This window comes from Elephas maximus, chromosome 11, assembly GCF_024166365.1.
Source record: "Elephas maximus indicus isolate mEleMax1 chromosome 11, mEleMax1 primary haplotype, whole genome shotgun sequence".
Taxonomy (NCBI): domain Eukaryota; kingdom Metazoa; phylum Chordata; class Mammalia; order Proboscidea; family Elephantidae; genus Elephas; species Elephas maximus.
Window position 1 is genome coordinate 111,153,462 of NC_064829.1, and position 18,168 is coordinate 111,171,629.

The following is an 18,168-nucleotide window of genomic DNA, read 5'->3' on the forward strand; positions in this document are numbered from 1 at the left end:
TTTGAATACCCCAACTTCCAGGGTGGGTTCCAGGCTTGGTGTGTGTTTGAGACTTGGGTCCTGTACTCAAGAGCTGGGTTTGGTATTTGGGTTCCAAGGGAGGAACTAGGTTCCAAGGAGGTCTCATCCCTAGTGCAGTGTTCCAGCTGCCTTCCAAACCCACGGTCTCAATCCCCGGTTCTGCGCCAAGAGCGCCCATATCTGTAACCAGCCCCCACCCCCCTCTTGACCTCTATCCCTGAGACCCAGTGGATTCCTAGATGCCAACTCAGGGGTCCCAGCCCCTCACAACCACCATGTCCCAAACTGGTCTCAGCATCTTCCCTAAGCCCGCTGCTCCTCCCCTGCCCTGTCTCAGGATGGCTCCACCATCCCCTAGTCCCCAGGCGAGAGCCCTGACTCTCTTCCTGGACACCTCCCTCCCCCACCCTATGGTCTGTCTGCTCTGCCTTCTGCTCCTCTTTCCCACCAGCCCCTTCTTCCCCTCCCCACAGCCCTTCTCTGGCCCAGATCCAGCCTCCCCCTGAACTCCTGGACTCCCATTTTGGCGACCACCCCCAATCCAGAAGAATCTTTCCAAATCTGACTATGCCCCTCCCCTTGATAAAACTCTCCAATCTCTCCCCTCCTCAGTCAGAATAAAACCCAAAGTGCTAATCACAGCTCACAATGCATCATCTAAAACCCAAAACCAAACCTGTTGACTTAGAGGCAATTCCAACTCACAGTGACCCTATAGGACAGAGTGGAACTGCCCCACAAGGTTTCCAAGGCTGTCGTCTTCACAAAAGCAGACTGCCACATCTTTCTCCTGTGGAGAGGCTGGTGGGTTCGAACTGCCAACCTTTTGGTTAGTAGCCGAGTGCTTAACCATTGTGCCACCAGGGGTCCTTCTGCATCACCTAGGCCCTGTCAATCCTTCTGATGTCACCGCCCCCATTTCCTCCTTGCCTCTGCTTCTTAGCCACACTTCTCTCTATATTTCCACCTCAGGGCCTTCACATCCGCTGAGCCTCTGCCTGGAATGTCATCTCCAGAGAGGCCTTCTTAACCACACATCTAAAATCTCCCCACCAACAGCTTGACATTTCTATCCCCTTGAATGCTTTATCATAACTTATTCTCTCCTGCCCACCACCCGTCTGTCAGTTTGTCATACCCTGGTGGCTTGCATAGTGCTATAATCCCGGAAGCTACGCTACTGGTATTTCAAATACCAGCAGGGTCACCCATGGTGGGCAGGTTTCAGCAGAGCTTCCAGGCTAAGACAGACTAGGAAGAAAGGCCTGGCGATCTGCTTCTGAAAATTAGCCAAGAAAAACCCTATGGATCACAACAGAACATTGTCCGACTCGCTTGCTTTGGACATATCCTCAGGAGGGCTCAATGGCTGGAGGAGGACACGATGTTTGGTGAACCAGGGAGCCAACGAGGGCAAGGGAGACCGTTAGTGAGACAGACTGGCACAACCAACACCATGATAGCGATGGTAAGGGTGATACAGAACTGGGCAAGACTTTGTTCTGACGTACATAAGGTCACCATGAGTCCGAGTCAACTTGACAGCAGCTGTCTGTCTGTCTGTCTGTCTTTTCTGCATAGTTCCTTTTACTTCTCTGGCTAGAGCCGGTCCTTGATTTATGTATCTATTGTCTGTCTCCCCACCACAATGTAAGCTCCACAAAGGCAGAACTATTGTCCATTGTGTCTCCATATTGGAACCAGATTGCCTGGGTTGGAATTCCAGCTCCCCCACCCAGCTGTATGGCCTTGGGCATGTTACTTCATCTCTCTGGGCCTCAGTCTCTCATTTGTAAAATGGAATAAATAATACCCATTGTTGTCAAGTAGATTTCAACTCATAGCCACCCTATAAGATAGAACAGAACTGCTCAGTAGGGTTTCCAAGGCTCCAGTCTTTATGGAAACAGGCTGTCCACATCTTGCTCCCATGGAGCAGCTGGTGGGTTTGAACCCACAACCCTTCAGTTAGCAATCGAGGGCTTAACCACTGCACAACCAGGGCTCCTTGGGATAATAATAGTTACCTTACTCATGGGTACTGTGCAGACTGAATGGTAAGTGCTTAGGGCAGTGCCCCAAAACCAAAAAAAAAGAAAAAACCAAACCCATTGCCGTGGAGTCAATCCAACTCATAGCAACCCTGTAGGACAGAGTAGAACCGCCCCACAGAGTTTCCAGGGAGCGCCTGGTGGATCCGAACTGCCAACCTTTTGGTTAGCAGCTGTAGCACCTAACCACTACACCACCAGGGTTTCCAGAACAAAAATGATGGTCACGGTGACGGTAGTGATAATTACTATTACTGGAATGAATGAATGAGTAGGTGGGGGAATGCCCTCCTAAGGTCCCCTCGTGGGGGACGAGCTGGGCCGGGTCACTTGAGAATCACCTGGAAGCGCAGGATGATGGTCCAGACCAGCCCCAGGGTCAGCCGGTGGTTCCCGTCCACGATGTCATGAGAGCCCACGTTCTCCAGGTGCACGCGCTGCTCCTTCAGGAACTGCAGCGCCTTGTCCACGTTCTCCAGCGAGTGGATGCGCATGCGGCCGCGCGTGGGCCTGGGCTGGGGTGGTAGGGACGTTGGGCAATCAGGGACTTTGCCAAGACCACCAGCGTCCCAGGCCCAGCCCTTACAGAAATTCCGCCCCTCCCATAGCCACGCCCCCGGTCGTCCAAAATCCAGGCACTACCCCTTCCGAACAAGCCCTGTTCCTGCAGAGAAGCTAAATCCCAGATCCTATTCCACCTTGCCTATTCCAAGGAAGCCATGTCCCTGCCACAGTCACTCCTAGAATATTCCAAACTCAGGACCCTCCCCTCCCATAGCCCATCTTCTCCAAGTTCTCTTGTCTCAGGTATTCCAAAACAGCCACGCCGCCCCAGCTACCCTCTGGCTGATCCAAGTCACAGGCTCTACCCTTCCTAACCACACTCCAAGTCTGTCTCATAACCAAAATCCTTGTCATAGCCACGCCCAAGACCAGGGAAGCCCCGCATGACCCTGTCAAATTCCTGGCCCCGCCTCCTCTCCTGTCGCTCTAACCACACCTCTTACCTGAAGCTCCTTCCCCTGCCCGTAGTCATATTTCTGCTCCTTCCCTTGGATCTTTGCCAGTCCTCTAACGTTTTGCCTAATTCCATGGCCACATCCTTCACCGTCTTTGGGGGCGGGGGGCTGCCTAGAGCGACACCCATTCCAATCACGCCCCGCCCACCCAAACTCTCACGTTCTGTAGCTCTGTTTCTAAAGACCATTGTTCCTGTCCTACAACCAAGCCCCACAACGCCCTAAGCTCCAGGCCTCTGCCCCTTTAACGGATCTCTAGCCCCATCAGTTCAAATCCGCCAGGCGCTCCTTGGAAACTCTATGGGGCAGTTCTACTCTGTCCTATAAGGTCGCTATGAGTCGGAATTGACTCGACGGCACTGGGTTTTTTAGCCCCATCAGAGTCCCATGCTTTGCAGTGAAGTCCCATCCAAGCCCGGAAACACAACGCCAACCAACGCAACAAGCCACACCGGTACAACACCAAGCTCCATCTGTGCTCTATACCCAAGCCAAACCCATCGCCACTGAGTCGAATTTGACTCATAGCGACCCCGTACGGTTTCCAAGGCTGTATATTTTTACGGAAGCAGACTGCCACATCTTTCTCCCGTGGAGAGGCTGGTGGGTTGGAACCTTTGAACTTTCGGTTAGTAGCCGAGCGCTTTAACCACTGCGCCACCACTGTGCCAGTCGGTCTCCTTTCTGTGCTCTATAGCACGGCCTATGGAGTCCTGGTGGCACAGTGGTTAACAGCTCAGGCTGCTAACCAAAAGGTCAGCAGTTTGAATCCACCAGCCGCTCCTTGGAAATCCTATGTCACAGTTCTACTCTGTCCTTCCTATAAGGTTGCCATGAATCGGACTCGACTGACAAAGGGTTTTTTTTTTTGGTTATGGCATGATCTAAGCCTCGCCCTTCCAAAGAAGACTGCCCCACAGCCTACAATTCCACTCGCCTCCACAGCCCCCTGCAAGAGAGTTCTGTCCGTTTTCATAGCGGTGCCCTTTGCTATCTACAACCCAGGCCCCTCCCTTCTAATAAAGCTCTTCCCTTCTCCAATAGTCCCACTCCTTCCAGAGGAAACCTCACCCAACCAAGCCCAGAGTCCTGCCCCAACCCTAGCCTGACCCCTTCAACAGAATCCCCGCATGCCCCAGGCTCCCTACAAGCAAGTTCCACGCCTGTGTCATAGTCACTCAAAAGAAGGGGCCTCTCACTAACTCCCTACTGGGAAGATCCACCCGTCCATTAGGTGCTGCTTGTTGCCCAGCCCTTCCAGAGATGCCAACCCCAGCCCCGAGACCCTGAGCCTACCCCTCTCCACCCCCATCCTCCCCGCACCCCCCCCTTCAGGCCCACTTACCAGCTGCTCCCCAGACAGCACTTCCAGGAGCCGGGTGAGCACGAAACCGTCCCGGAGGTCCGCATAGAGGTCCCCGATGTGACAGCCCACACGGGCGAGGTGAGAGTTCACCCACTTGGTGAAGGTTTTCTTCTGCACCGCCTCCCGCTCATCTGTGGGACAGGCCCTGATGAGTTCTCGCCTCCCCAGGAACGCCAGGCCCCCAAATGGGGCCCAACCAACCTCTCCAGCTTCACTCCAGCCCACCCCGCCCCCATCAAACCCTGTTCAGGCCCAGCTCTCCGCAATCGCCAGGCTTCTCTGCACAGGGGGTTCCCCCACCATGTGCCTACCAACTGGAGACACTCTCGGTCCATCAAGTTTCTCCTGCCATCACTTCCACCAGAAGTCTTCCTGTGTCCTACCCATGAGCTCTATTGGTTCATTCAATAAATACTTATTGAGCACCTACTCTGTATCTGGCACTGTTCTACCCATTGCCATCCAGTCAGTTCTACTCATAGAGACCCTATAGGACAGAGTAGAACTGCCCCCTAGGGTTTCCAAGGCTGTAATCATTATGGATTGGAAGAAAAAAAAAGGAAGACCCTCAACGAGATGGATTGATGCAGTGGCTGCAACAATGTACTCAAGAATAACGATCCTGAGGATGGCGCAGGACTTGGCAGTATTTTGTTCTGTTGTATGCAGGGTCACTATGAGTCAGAATCGAATGACTCTATGGCACCTAACAACAACAACAACAATCATTATGGAAGCAGATTGCCACATCTTTCTCCCGCAGAGCTGGTGGGTTTGCAGACTTTTCTGTTAGTAGCCCAGGGCTAAACATTGCACCACTAGGGATCTGTAAATACAATGCCCTACCCTCACAGAGCGCAGATTAGTAGAGGCACAGATAATACACAAGTGAGCATCGGGGAACCATGGAGGGTTTAAAGAGGGAGAAGACAGGCTGAGAGTTGTATCTCAGGAATCTCTCTCTGGCTGCTGTGTGGATAGTGATTCAGAAAGGACAAAATGGTGGCTGGGAGCCCAGGGAGGAGACTGGGGACAGGACTCAGGAGAGAGACGATGAGGCCGCACTAGGGCAGAAGCTGAGGGCAGGAACCAAGTCGCCCCCAACTCTTGCTTAGAGCAACAGCTTTGTAGTTGGTCACAGGGCTGCCAGCTAGACACTGCATTCCTGGCAACCCTAGGGGCCAGAAGTAGGCATGTGGTGTTTTCAGTTGCCTCATATGCGTGCGAAAACTGGACAACGAATAAGGAAGACCGAAGAAGAATTGACGCCTTTGAATTAAGTGTTGGTGAAGAATATTGAACATATCATGGTCTGCCAGAAGAGTGAACAAGTCTGCCTTGGAAAAAGTGCAGCCAGTGTGCTCCTTGGGAGCGAAGGTGTGAGATTTTGTCTCATGTACTTTGGACATGTTATCAGGAGGGACCAGTCCCTGGAGAAGGACATCATGCTTGGTAAAGCAGAGGGTCAATGAAAAAGAGGAAGATCCTCAAGGAGGTAGATTGACTCAGTGGCTGCAACAATGGGCTCAAGCATAACAACGGTTGTGAGGATGGCACAGGACCGGGCAGCGTTCCCTTCTGTTGTACACAGGGTGGCCGAATCGACTGAACAGCACTAACAATAACAATACAATGCCTAATGACAACAAGAATCTTTTCATGTGCTTGTTGGCCATTTGTATATCTTCTCTGGAGAAATATCTATTCAAGTCCTTTCCCATTTTCTTTTTTAATTGTGCTTTAGATGAAAGTTTGCAGAGCAAATTAGTTTCTCATTAAACGATTAATACACAAATTGTTTAGTGACATTGGTTGTCAACCCCGCGACATGCCAACACTCTCCCTTTTTCTAACTGGGCTTCCCCATTTCCATTCATCCAGCCTTCCTGTCCCCTCTTGCCTTCTTTTCCTTGCCCCTGGGGTGGTGTGCTCATCTAGTCTCACATACGTGGTTGAATTATATGTGTTATTGTTGGTTTTATAGGCCCGTCTAATGTTTGGCTGAAGGGTAAACCTCAGGAGTGACTTCAGTACTGAGTTAAAAGGCTGTTCAAGGGCCATATTTGGGGGTTTCTCCAGTCTCTGTCAGTCCAGTAAGTTTGGTTTCTTTTTTGTGAATTTGAATTTTGTTCTACATTTTTATTCAGCTCTGTCCAAGATGCTCTGTTGTGATCCCTGTCAGAGCATTTGGTGGTGGTAGGCGGCCACCATCTAGTGCTGGACTCAGTCTGTTGGAGGCTATGGTAGTTGTGATCCACTAATGGTCCATTGGACTAATATTTCCCTTGTGTCTTTGGTTTTCTTCATTCTCCCTTGCTTTGGACAGGGTGGGACAAGTAGACGTATCTTAGATGGCCACTCACAAGCTTTTAAGACCCCAGATGGTACTCACCAAAGTAGGATGTAGACCATTTTCTTTATAAACTACGTATGTCAATTGAGCTATATGTCCCCCGAGACCATGGTCGCCAGCCCTCAGCTCAGTAATTCGGTCCCTCAGGGAGTTTGGATGTGTCTATGAATCTTCTGTGACTTTGCCTTGGTCAAGTTGTACTGGCTTCTCAAGTATTGTGCACTGTCTTACCCTTCACCAAAGTCACAACTTATCTATTGCCGACTTAATGTTTTTCCCTCTCCATCCCTCCTTTTCCTCATAACCATCAAAGATTGTTTCTGTGTGTAAACCTTTTCATGAGTTTTTATATTAGTAGTCTCATACAGTATTTGTCCTTTTGTGATTAACTTACTTCACTCAGCATAATGCCCTCCAGATTCATCCATGTTGTGAGATGTTTCACAGATTCATCATTGTTCTTTATCATTGAGTAGTATTCCATTGTGTGTACGCACCATAGTTCCTTTATCCATTCATCTGTTGATGGGCACTTAAGTTACTTCCATCTTTTTGCTATTGTGAATGTCTTAGACATCTAGTGCTGCCATAACAGAAATACCACAAGTGGATGGCTTTAACAAAGAGAAATTTATTTTCTCACAGTCTAGTAGGTCACAAGTCCAGATTCAGGGTGTCGGCTCCAGGGGAAGGCTTTCTTTCTCTGAAGGCTCTGGAGGAAGATCCTTGTCTTCAATCTTCCCCTGGTCGAGGAGCTTCTCAGGCGCAGGGACCTTGTGTCCAAAGGATGCGCTCTGCTCCTGGTGCTGCTTTCTTGGTGGTATGAGGTCCCCAACTCTCTGCTTGCTTCCCTTTTCTTTTATCTCTTAGGAGATAAAAGGTAGTACAGGCCACACAGGCCACACCCCAAGGAAACTCCCTTTTGGATCAGGGAGGTGACCTGAGTAATCTTTTTAACCACAGGTAGAGATTAAGATTTATAACACATAGGAAAACCTCAAACTGGAAGACAACTACACATGGCCTGACCAAGTCGACAAACATTTTTGGGGGACACAATTCAATCCATTACAGTGAATAATGCTGCACTGAACATGGGTGTGCATATGTCTGTTCATGTGATGGTTCTTATTTCTCTAGGATACATTCCTAAGAGTGGGATTGCTGGATCATATAATATTTCTATTTCTAGCTTTTTAAGGACATGCCATCATATGGTTTTCTAAAGTGGTTGTACCATTTTGCATTCCCTCCAGTAATGCATAAGAGTTCCAGTATCCCCACAATCTCTCCAACTTTTGTTATTTTCTGCTTTTTTGATTCATGCCAGTGATGTTGGGGTGGGATGGTATTTCATTGCAGTTTTGATTTGTATTTCTCTAATGGCTAGTGATCATGAACATTTCTTCACATGTCTTAGTTGTCTGAATGTCTTCTTTGGCGAGGTGTCTGTTTATATCCTTTATCCATTTTTTAATTGGATTGTCTTTTTGTTGTAGAGGTGTTGGATTTTCCTATAGATTTTAGAGGTTAGGCCTTTGTTGGATATGTCATAACCAAACATTTTTTCCCAGTCTGTAGGTTCTTTGTACTCTTTTGGTGAAGTCTTTTGACGAGCATAAGTGTTTAATTTTTAAAATATCCCAGTTAGAACTTCCAGCCAACATAGCACCATAGAAGCATCATGCCATCCCTCCACAGCAAAGACCCGAAAAACTAAGTAAAACAGACAAACATCATTCCTGGAGCCTGAAGTACCAAATGAAAAGATAGAGAACCCAGCCAAGCGTTGAATGGAATGAGAAACTGACAGAGGACGGTGAGGAGAGATATGTGCAGAGGGCCTCATCAGCTAACGCAGCGTGGATTCGCCATCTTGGGCTCCAGTTGGGGATCAGCAGACAAGCAGCATGGGAAAGCAGCTTCTCAGAACTCCCAGCAGGAGGCAGAGCACCCAGTAACCAGCGATACATGCTTTCCCACCAGCCATTCTCTCCCTGCTGCTCTACCTCTGAGCTTCCTGGCTGGCTGCAGTGGCTCGGCCAGCTGGGAAGTACAGCATCCGAACCGCTTGGATTCGCCCCACCCATGTGGGAGATCAGCGGACAGGGAGTACAGGAAAGCAGCTTCACGAAGTTCCTAGCAGGAGACAGAGCACCTGGTAACAAGCAACATACGCTTTCCTAGCCTCCCCACCCACCACCTTCGGCCTCTTCAGCTTTCCGCCAGCCACAGTCTCTTAGCCAGAAGGCAAATGCTTTGGCCTCAGGCTCCTTGGATTCTCCCTGCCCACACTGGCTGGGCCCCTGAGCTGATATTGGTTCTTTCCGTCTCTTTTGGTTTCTTTTGTGCCTCCTACCACCTCCCCTTCCTTTCTCTGGAACAGCTGGCTCCATGTGCCATCTTTCCTTCTTTTCCAAAGGCTGTGAAGCCATGCTTAGCTGGGGAACCACTCCCCCGGCCCGCAACACCACACTGGTGGGATCCCTGGGGCTTTTTTCCCCTTGTTTTGGTTTGTTCAGTATTGTTTCTTTTTCTGTTCACAGCTTGGGAGCCCCTTCTAGCAGGGCTACACTGCACAGTTTAGGAGCCACTCCCCCAATCTGCACAGCTGCGTAGGTGGGATCCCTGGGGCATTTCCTTTTTTCTTCTTTGTTTCTTTCTTTCTTTTTTTTTTTCTCCCTCTCTTTTTCCCTTTCTGTCTGTCTTCATTTCTCAGTTCTTGACTCTCTACACTTACCTTCTTTTCCTGTCTCCTGAATACCTGGTGCTGTGTGACATCTATACCCCCTCTAACCAGGCTATACTGCACAGCCTGGGAGCCACTTTCCCAGTCTTAGCAGCCCCACCAATGGGACTCTGGGAATCCTGGGGGCTTTTCTTTTCCAAATTTTTATCTTTTTATTTTTTTCTTTCTTTTTCCCTTTTTCTTTTTTTTCTTTTCTCCATTTCTCAGTTTCTCGTCTCTCCACTCCAACAGCAAGTTTCCTTAGCACTCTTTTTTTTCTCTTTGTTTGCTTGTTTCTTTTTGGCTCCTGTTTTTGCCTCCTCTTTTCAACACCCCTATTTTTTTATTATTATTATTAGCTCCACATATCACAACCTCCCCCTCTTTCCTGCCTACCCGCACTGTGTACTGAACATCACACCCCCAAGTAACACCGGCATGGCCTACTGGAACCCGCCCAGCACTGATTCCTGGTCTGCCCTGTTGGCCCTAGGACATGCCACAAACAACCCATCCCAGCCCCTCCCCTTCAGCTGGACCTACCCTGCTGCGCCATAGCTGAATGACTGGCCCTGTCCATTGGACAAGGAAGTGAAAAGTATCATGACTACAAATGAGCAAACAACAAAGAACGCACAGCCCGCCTGCTCAGACATAACCAAATAAAACAAAAAAGCAGGACAAAACAAAACTACAATCAAGAAATGAAGAAAATAACTACTGAATGTCCCAAAGACAGCAGACAATATCAAAACATATTAAAAAATAGGACAAGATGGGTCCAGTAGGCATCCAAAATAACACACCAGATGACTTTCAGTAGAAGAAAAGGCACTAGAACTACCTGACAGGGAATTCAAATCTCTAATATTCAGAGCAATCCAAGACTTGAAGCAAAAACAGACAAAAATGAGGAAAAAATAGATATTTTTTTGAAAAAGGCCAACAAATTCATGAAAAATACAGACCAAAAAATGGAACAATTCAGGAAAGTAATACAGGAACAAAATGCCAAAATAAATTCACAATTAGAAATCATACAAAAACAACAATTAGAAATCCAAAACATAAACAAGATTTCAGAAAGGGACAGTGTCATAGAAGGGCTGAGGAGCAGGTTTGAAACAATAGAAGACAGAATCAGGAAAATTGAAGACAAACACTCGGATATAACTCTGTTTGAGGAAAAATCAGAAAAAAGAACAGAGAAAAATGAAGAGACCCTGAGAATTACATGGGATACAATCAAAGGCAAAAATTTGTAAGTGATCAGAGTTCCAGAGCAGGGAGAGAAAACAGAAAACACAGAGAAAATCATTGAAGAATTGCTGATAGAAAACTTCCCCAATATCATGAATGATGAAGAGCTGACTATCCAAGAAGCTCAACGAGCCCCATATAGGATAGACCTCAAAAGAAAGACACAAAGGCATATCATAATCACCCTCGCTAAAATCAAAGATAAAGAAAAAATTCTGTGAGTAGCTCGAGAAAAACAGAAAGTCACATACAGCAGAGAAATTAAAAAAAGACTAAACTCTGATTATTCAGAGAAACCATGCAGGCAAGAAGGCAATGGGATGACACATATAAAACCTTGAAAGAAAAAAATTGCCAACCAAAAATAATATATCCTGCAAATTTTCATTCAAATATGATGGTGAAATTAGGACATTTCCAGGTAAACAGAAATTAAGGAATGCGTAAAAACCAAACCAAACTTACAAGAATTATTAAAGGAGTCCTTCGGCCTGAGAACAAACAACATCAGACCACAGCCTGAATCTAGGATATAAGACTGTACCAGCCAGGCACCAACCTAGGAAATGAACTCCCAAGGACTATCCAAAACCAAAACAATTGCAACAGGAAACCAGAGTGGTTTATCTGTAAATGACAACAATGTCAGAACAATAAAAGAGGGAATAAATGGTACAGGTATAAAAAGTAATCATAGACTAGTTCAAACCTAGAAGATAAGGGTAATTTCAAGGTAACCACAAAGAAAGTGAGCAAACCTACTCAGTTCAAAATAAAGAAGAAACATAAAGTCTCAATAGAAACAAAACCTACAAAAACAAAAGAAATCCACAAACAAAAGGAGCTTAGCACAGGACATTATGCTGAGTGAAATAAGTCAATCACAAAAGGACAAATATTGTATGAGACCACTACTGTAAAAACTCATGAAAAGGTATGCATACAAAAAGAAACAATATGTGATGGTTACGAGGGAGGGAAGGGGTAGGGATGGAAAAACACTGAATAGACAAAAGATAAGCGGTAACTTCGGTAAAGAGTAACACAGTACACAGTACTGGGGAAGCCAGCACAGCCTATATGAGGCAAGGCCATGGTAACTCCATACACATAACCAAACTCCCTGAGGGACCAAATTGCTGGGCTCAGGGCTGTGGGGACCATGGTTTCAGGGAACATCTAGCTCAACTGACATAAAAGAGTTTATAAAGAAAATGTTCTACATTCTACTTTGGTGAGTAGTGTCTGGGGTCTTAAAAGCCTGTGAGCAGCCATCTAGGATACTCCACTGGTCTTACCCTTTTGGGAGCAAGGAAGAATGAAGAAAACTAAAGACACAAGGGAAAGACTGACCCAAAGGACTAATGGACCACATCTACCACGATCTCCACCAGACTGACTATAGTACAACGAGATGGTGCCCAGGTACCACTGACTGCTCTGACAGGGATCACAATAGTGGGTCCAGGACAGAACTGGAGAAAAACGTAGAACAAAATTCTAAACTTACAAAGAAAGACCAGACTTGCTGGCCTGAGAGACACTGGAGAAACCCTGAGAGTATGGCCCTGGACATCCTTTCAGCTCAGTAATGAGGCCATTTCTGAGGTTCACCCTTCAGCCAAAGATTGAACAGTCCTACAGAACAAAACAAGACTAAAGGGGTGTACCAGCCGTGGCGCAAGGACTGGAAGGCAGGAGGGAACAGGAAAGCTGGTAATAGGGAACCCAGGGTTGAGAAAGGAGAGTGATGACAAGTCATGGGGTTGTTAGCCGATATCATACAACAATGTATGTACTAATTGTTTGATGGGAAACTAGTTTGTTCTGTAAACCTTCATCTAAAGTTCAATTAAAAAAAAAAAAGAATATCCCAGTTATCTAGCTTATCTTCTGGTGTTTGTGTATTGCTAGTTATGGTTTGTATCCTGTTTATCCCCTGTATTAGGGGCTCTAGCATTGACCCCATTTTTTCTTCCATGATCCTTACAGTTTTAGGTTTTATATTTAGGTGTTTGATCCATTTTGAATTAGTTTCTTTGTATGGTACAAGGTATGTTTCATCCTTTTTACAGATGGACATCCAGTTTTGCCAGCACCATTTGTTAAAAAGACTATCTTTTTCTCATTTAATGGACTTTGGGCCTTTGTCAAAGATCAGGTGACTGTAGGTGAATGGATTTACATCTGAGTTCTCAATTTGGTTCCATTGGACAATGTGTCTGTCATACCAGTACCAGGCTGTTTTGACTACAGTGGCTACATAGCAGGTTCTGAGGTCAAGTAGTATGAGGCCTCCTATTCTGTTATTCTTCTTCAATAATGCTTTACTTATCTTGGGCCTCTTTTCTTTCCATATAAAATTAATGATCAGTTTTTACACCTTGTTAAAGAATGCTGTTGGTATTTGGACCAGGACTACATTATATTTGTAGATTGCTCTGGGTAGAGCTGACATTTTCACAATGTTTAGTCTACCTATCAATGAGCATGGTATATTTTTCCAGTTACGTAACTGTCTTTTGGTTTCTTGCAGTAGCGTTTTGTATTTTTCTTTGTATAGATCTTTTATGTCCCTAGTTAGATTTATTCCTAAGTATTTAATTATTTTAGGGGCTATTATAAATGGTGTCATCTGCATAATGCAGGTTTTTAATGAGTTTTCCTCCAATCCTGATGTCCCATATTTCTTCATATAGTGCAACTTCTCGGATTATTTGTTCAGCATACAGATTGAATAGGTATGGTGAAAGGATACAACCCTGACACACACCTTTCTGACTTGAAACCATGCAGCATTCCCTTGTTCTGTTCAAATGACTGCCTCTTGATCTATGTACAGGTTTCTCAGGAGCACAATTAAGTCTTCTGGTATTCCCATTTCCCTCAATGTAATCCATAATTTTTTATGGTTCACACAATCAAATGCCTTAGTATAGTCAATAAAACACAGGTAAGGATCTTTCTAGTATTCTCTGCTTTCAGCCAGGATCCATCTGACATCAGCAATGATATCCCTGCTTGCTGAAAGTAAAGAGAACTTGAAGCACTTACTGATGAAGATCAAAGACCACAGCCTTCGGTATGGATTGCACCTCAACATAAAGAAAAAGAAAATCCTCACAACTGGGCCAATAACCAATATCATGATGAACGGAGAAAAGATTGAAGTTGTCAAGGATTTCATTTTACTGGGATCCACAATCAACACCTATGAAAGCAGCAGTCAAGGAATCAAAAGGCACATTGCACTGGGCAAATTGGCTGCAAAAGACCTCTTTAAGTGTTGAAAAGCAAAGATGTCACCTTGAGGACTAAGGTGCACCTGACTCAAGTCATGGTGTTTTCAATTGCGTCACATACATGCGAAAGCCGGACAATGAATAAGGAAAACTGAAGAAGAATTGATGCCTTTGAATTGTGGTGTGGGCAAAGAATATTGAATATACCATGGACTGCCAAAAGAATGAAAAAATCTTTCTTGGAAGAAGTAATAACCAGAATGCTCCTTAGAAGCAAGGATGGTGGAGACTACGACTCACATTCTTTGGACATGTCATCAGGAGGGACCAGTCCCTGAAGAAGGACATCGTGCTTGGTAAAGTAGAGGGTCAGTGATAAAGAGGAACACCTTCAATGAGATGTATTGACACAGTGGCTGCAACAATGGGCACAGCATAGCAACAATTGTGAGGATGGTGCAGGACCAGGCAGTGTTTCGTCCTGTTGTGCACAGGGTCGCTATGAGCCAGAATCGACTCGACAGCACCTAACAACAACAACAAAATTATAAATGGTATTGCTTCCCTCCTTTGCCCATTTTTTATTTTATTTTTTCCCCTTTGGCTTTTTATCTTTGAATTATATCTATAGTGTCCTTAGGACTTCCTGTGAATATATCATTATTTCAGAATTAAAAGCTGAGGTCCCTAGGTGGCGCAAATGGTTTGCGGATTTGTTATCGACTGTTATCCTAAAGGTTGGTGGCTGAAACCCACCCAGTGGTAACACGAAAGATAGGCCTGGTGATCACCTTTTGTTAAGATTAAAGCCAAGAAAACCCTATGGAGCAGTTCTACTCTGTAACATGTGGGAATCACCATGAGTCGGAATTGACTTGACGGTAACTAACAACAACAACAGATAAAAGAGGGAAAACAAAATTAAAACCTTAAAAAAAAAAGGAAATTGGTGCCTCCTCTCCACGCCATGGTGGAACACCAGGTTTACAGAGCGTAAGATGGGTAGAAGAAATCTGGGATCCACAGTGACTGCTTCGAGCTGAACCTCCCTGCCCTGTAGATGTCTCACCATGGATTACCCGAGAGTCAATCTCCTTTAAGGCACTGTATTGTGGGGTCTATTTGTTGCAGTTGGTACAATTATCAGGAGAAGTTTATCATTAAGTAATTTTGTAGCCATATTTTTTAAGTTTCCTATTAGCGCAAGAACAAAGATTTGTATTTCTAGTCTATTTCCCTTTTTCACCATTTTAATTCTCTCAGTATTTTTCTATAAAAGTGTAACTTTTGATAACATTATTCAATACTGCAGCAGCATTGTACTCTTGAGGTAGAAAATACACATTGTGAAGTCAACTGACAGACCTGTGTTTGTTCACTTCTAGTTGCTTCTTGAATGTTACCTCTAGTTTGGAAGTGCATATACAGATATTTCCAGTAAATCTGAACTAAATAGCTTCTTTTGTGTGTAAATGTGGTTTTTGTGCAGGTTAGACAGAATGGGGACTGTGTGAACACATCATCAGGGATCACACGTAAGAAAGTGATGGCAGAGAAAATGTTGAGTTGGGTATTTAGTAGTTCTGCCTTCCATTGGCCCGTGCCGGTGCCAAATCGCCAATTTTGGCCAATCCTGAAGCCCAAGTGGAATCTAACTGCATACCCGGAGCAGTGCCAGACCACTGTCCTAGAAGTGAGGATAGCTGGAGTCAATCCTGACCCTGTTGATTACCACCATGTGACTTTCCAAGGTCACTTCCCCTTGCCTGGCCACCATTTTCCCATCTGTAAAACCGGCAGCTTGCACTAGATCAGGGTTCGTTCCAAGGGTTCTGGGAGACCCTAAGAGCCTGAGAACTCACGCTTGGGAGAGAGGGAGCCATGAGAATATTGCTTATTTTGTGTTTTTGTTCCTTTTCCTTTTTTTACATAAAAAACTTTTATTATATTTTCTTTCTTTTTTTTTTTTTGTGGACGCTTACACTGCAAATTAGGTTCCCATTTGCCAGTTTCCTTATTTTTTTATTTTTATTTTTTTTAGGGTTTTCTTTTTTTGTGTGTGTGAATATTTTATTGTTGTTTAGGTGAAAGTTTACAGAGCAAATCAGTTCCCCACTCAACAATGTGTACACAGCTTGTTTCATGACATTGGTTACAAACCCCTGAATGTGTCAGCACTCTCCCCTCTTCTTCCATGGGTTCCCCGTGTCCATTTGCCCAGCTTTCCTGCCCCTACCGTCCTTCTAAACTTTGCTTTTAGGCAAATGCCACCCTTTAGGTCTTGTATAGTTGATTGTTCTGAGGTATACATTTCTCACTGGTGTTCCTGTTCATTTTACCTATAGTTTTATTTCACTGATACCTGTTATGGGTTCGATTGTGTTCCCCCAAAAGATATGCATTTATCTATTAATGTGAACTTCTTTGAAAATAGGGTCTTTGAAAATATAATGAAGTTAAGATAAAGTCACACTTAGAGTATTGCCTAATGCAATAGGAATCCCTGTGTGGTGCAAAAAGAGTCAATGGGCTTGGTTATTAACTGAAAGGTTGGAGGTTCAAGTCCACCCAGAGGCACCTTGGAAGAAAAGCCTGGCAATCTACTTCTGAAAAAATCAGCCATTGAAAACCCTATGGAACGGAGAAACAAATTGCCAACTTCATATGGAAGGGAAAGAGGCCCCAGATAAGTAAAGCATTACTGAAAAAGAAGAACAAAGTGGGAGGCCTTACTCTACCTGATTTTAGGACCTTTACATAGATAAAGAGGCAGTTGTTCGGACAGAACAAGGGGAAACTGATTGGTTTAAAGTCAGGAAAGGTGTGCGTCAGAGTTGTATTCTTTCACCATACCTATTTAATTTGTATGCTGAACAAATAATACGAGAAGCTGGACTATATGAAGAAGAATGGGGCATCAGGATTGGAGGAAGACTCATTAACAACCTGCATTATGCAGATGACACAACCTTGCTTGCTGAAAGTGAAGAGGACTTGAAGCACTTACTGATGAAGATCAAAGACCACAGCCTTCAGTATGGATTATACCTCAACATAAAGAAAACAAAAATCCTCACAACTGGACCAATGAGCAACATCATGATAAACGGAGAAAAGATTGAAGTTGTCAAGGATTTCATTTTACTTGGATCCACAATCAACAGCCATGGAACTAGCAGTCAAGAAATCAAAAGACGCATTGCATTGGGCAAATCTGCTGCAAAGGACCTCTTCAAAGTGTTGAAGAGCAAAGATGTCACCTTGAAGACTAAGGTGACCCAAGCCATGGTATTTTCAATCGCATCATATGCATGTGAAAGCTGGACAATGAATAAGGAAGACCGAAGAAGAGTTGACGCCTTTGAATTGCAGTGTTGGCGAAGAATATTGAATATACCATGGACTGCCAAAAGAACGAACAAATCTGTCTTGGAAGAAGTACAACCAGAATGCTCCTTAGAGGCAAGGATGGTGAGACTGCGTATTACGTACTTTGGACATGTTGTCAGGAGGGATCAGTCCCTGGAGAAGGACATCATGCTTGGCAGAGTACAGGGTCAGCGGAAAAGAGGAAGACCCTCAACGAGGTGGATTGACACAGTGGCTGCAACAATGAGCTCAAGCATAACAACGATTGTAAGGGTGGCTCAGGACCGGGCAGTGTTTCTTTCTGTTGTGCACAGGGTCGTTACGAGCCAGAACCGACTTGACGGCAGCTAACAACAACAACAACAGCATACTGCCACAGTAGTCAAAACAGCCTGGTACTGGTACAACAACAGATACATAGACCAAGGGAACAGAATTGAGAATTCAGACATAAATCCATCCACATATGAGCAGTTGATATTTGACAAAGGCCCCAAAACAGTTAAATGGGGAAAAGACAGTCTCTTTAACAAATGGTGCTGGCATAATTGGACATCCATCTGCAAAAAAATGAAACAAGACCCATACCTCACACCATGCACAAAAACGGGCTCAAAATGGATCAAAGACCTAAATATAAAATCTAAAATGATAAAGATCATGTAAGAAAAAATAAAGACAAAGTTAGGAGCCCTAATACATGGCATAAACGGTATACAAAACATTATTTAGAATGCAGAAGAAAAACTAGATAACTAG

General features: G+C 45.1%; 1 protein-coding gene across 1 annotated transcript in view; it reads right to left on the reverse strand.

Moving 5' to 3' along the window:
• Nucleotides 1–18,168, reverse strand: part of SPTBN4 (spectrin beta, non-erythrocytic 4) — a 111,492-nt gene that overhangs the window by 65,438 nt on the left and 27,886 nt on the right. Inside the window, exons 3-4 of the mRNA XM_049901564.1 lie at nt 4,437–4,588; nt 2,414–2,587 (exon numbers count right to left, since the gene is read on the reverse strand). Coding sequence (XP_049757521.1) covers nt 2,414–2,587; nt 4,437–4,588 — 326 coding nt within the window. The remainder of the gene's footprint in view (nt 1–2,413; nt 2,588–4,436; nt 4,589–18,168) is intronic.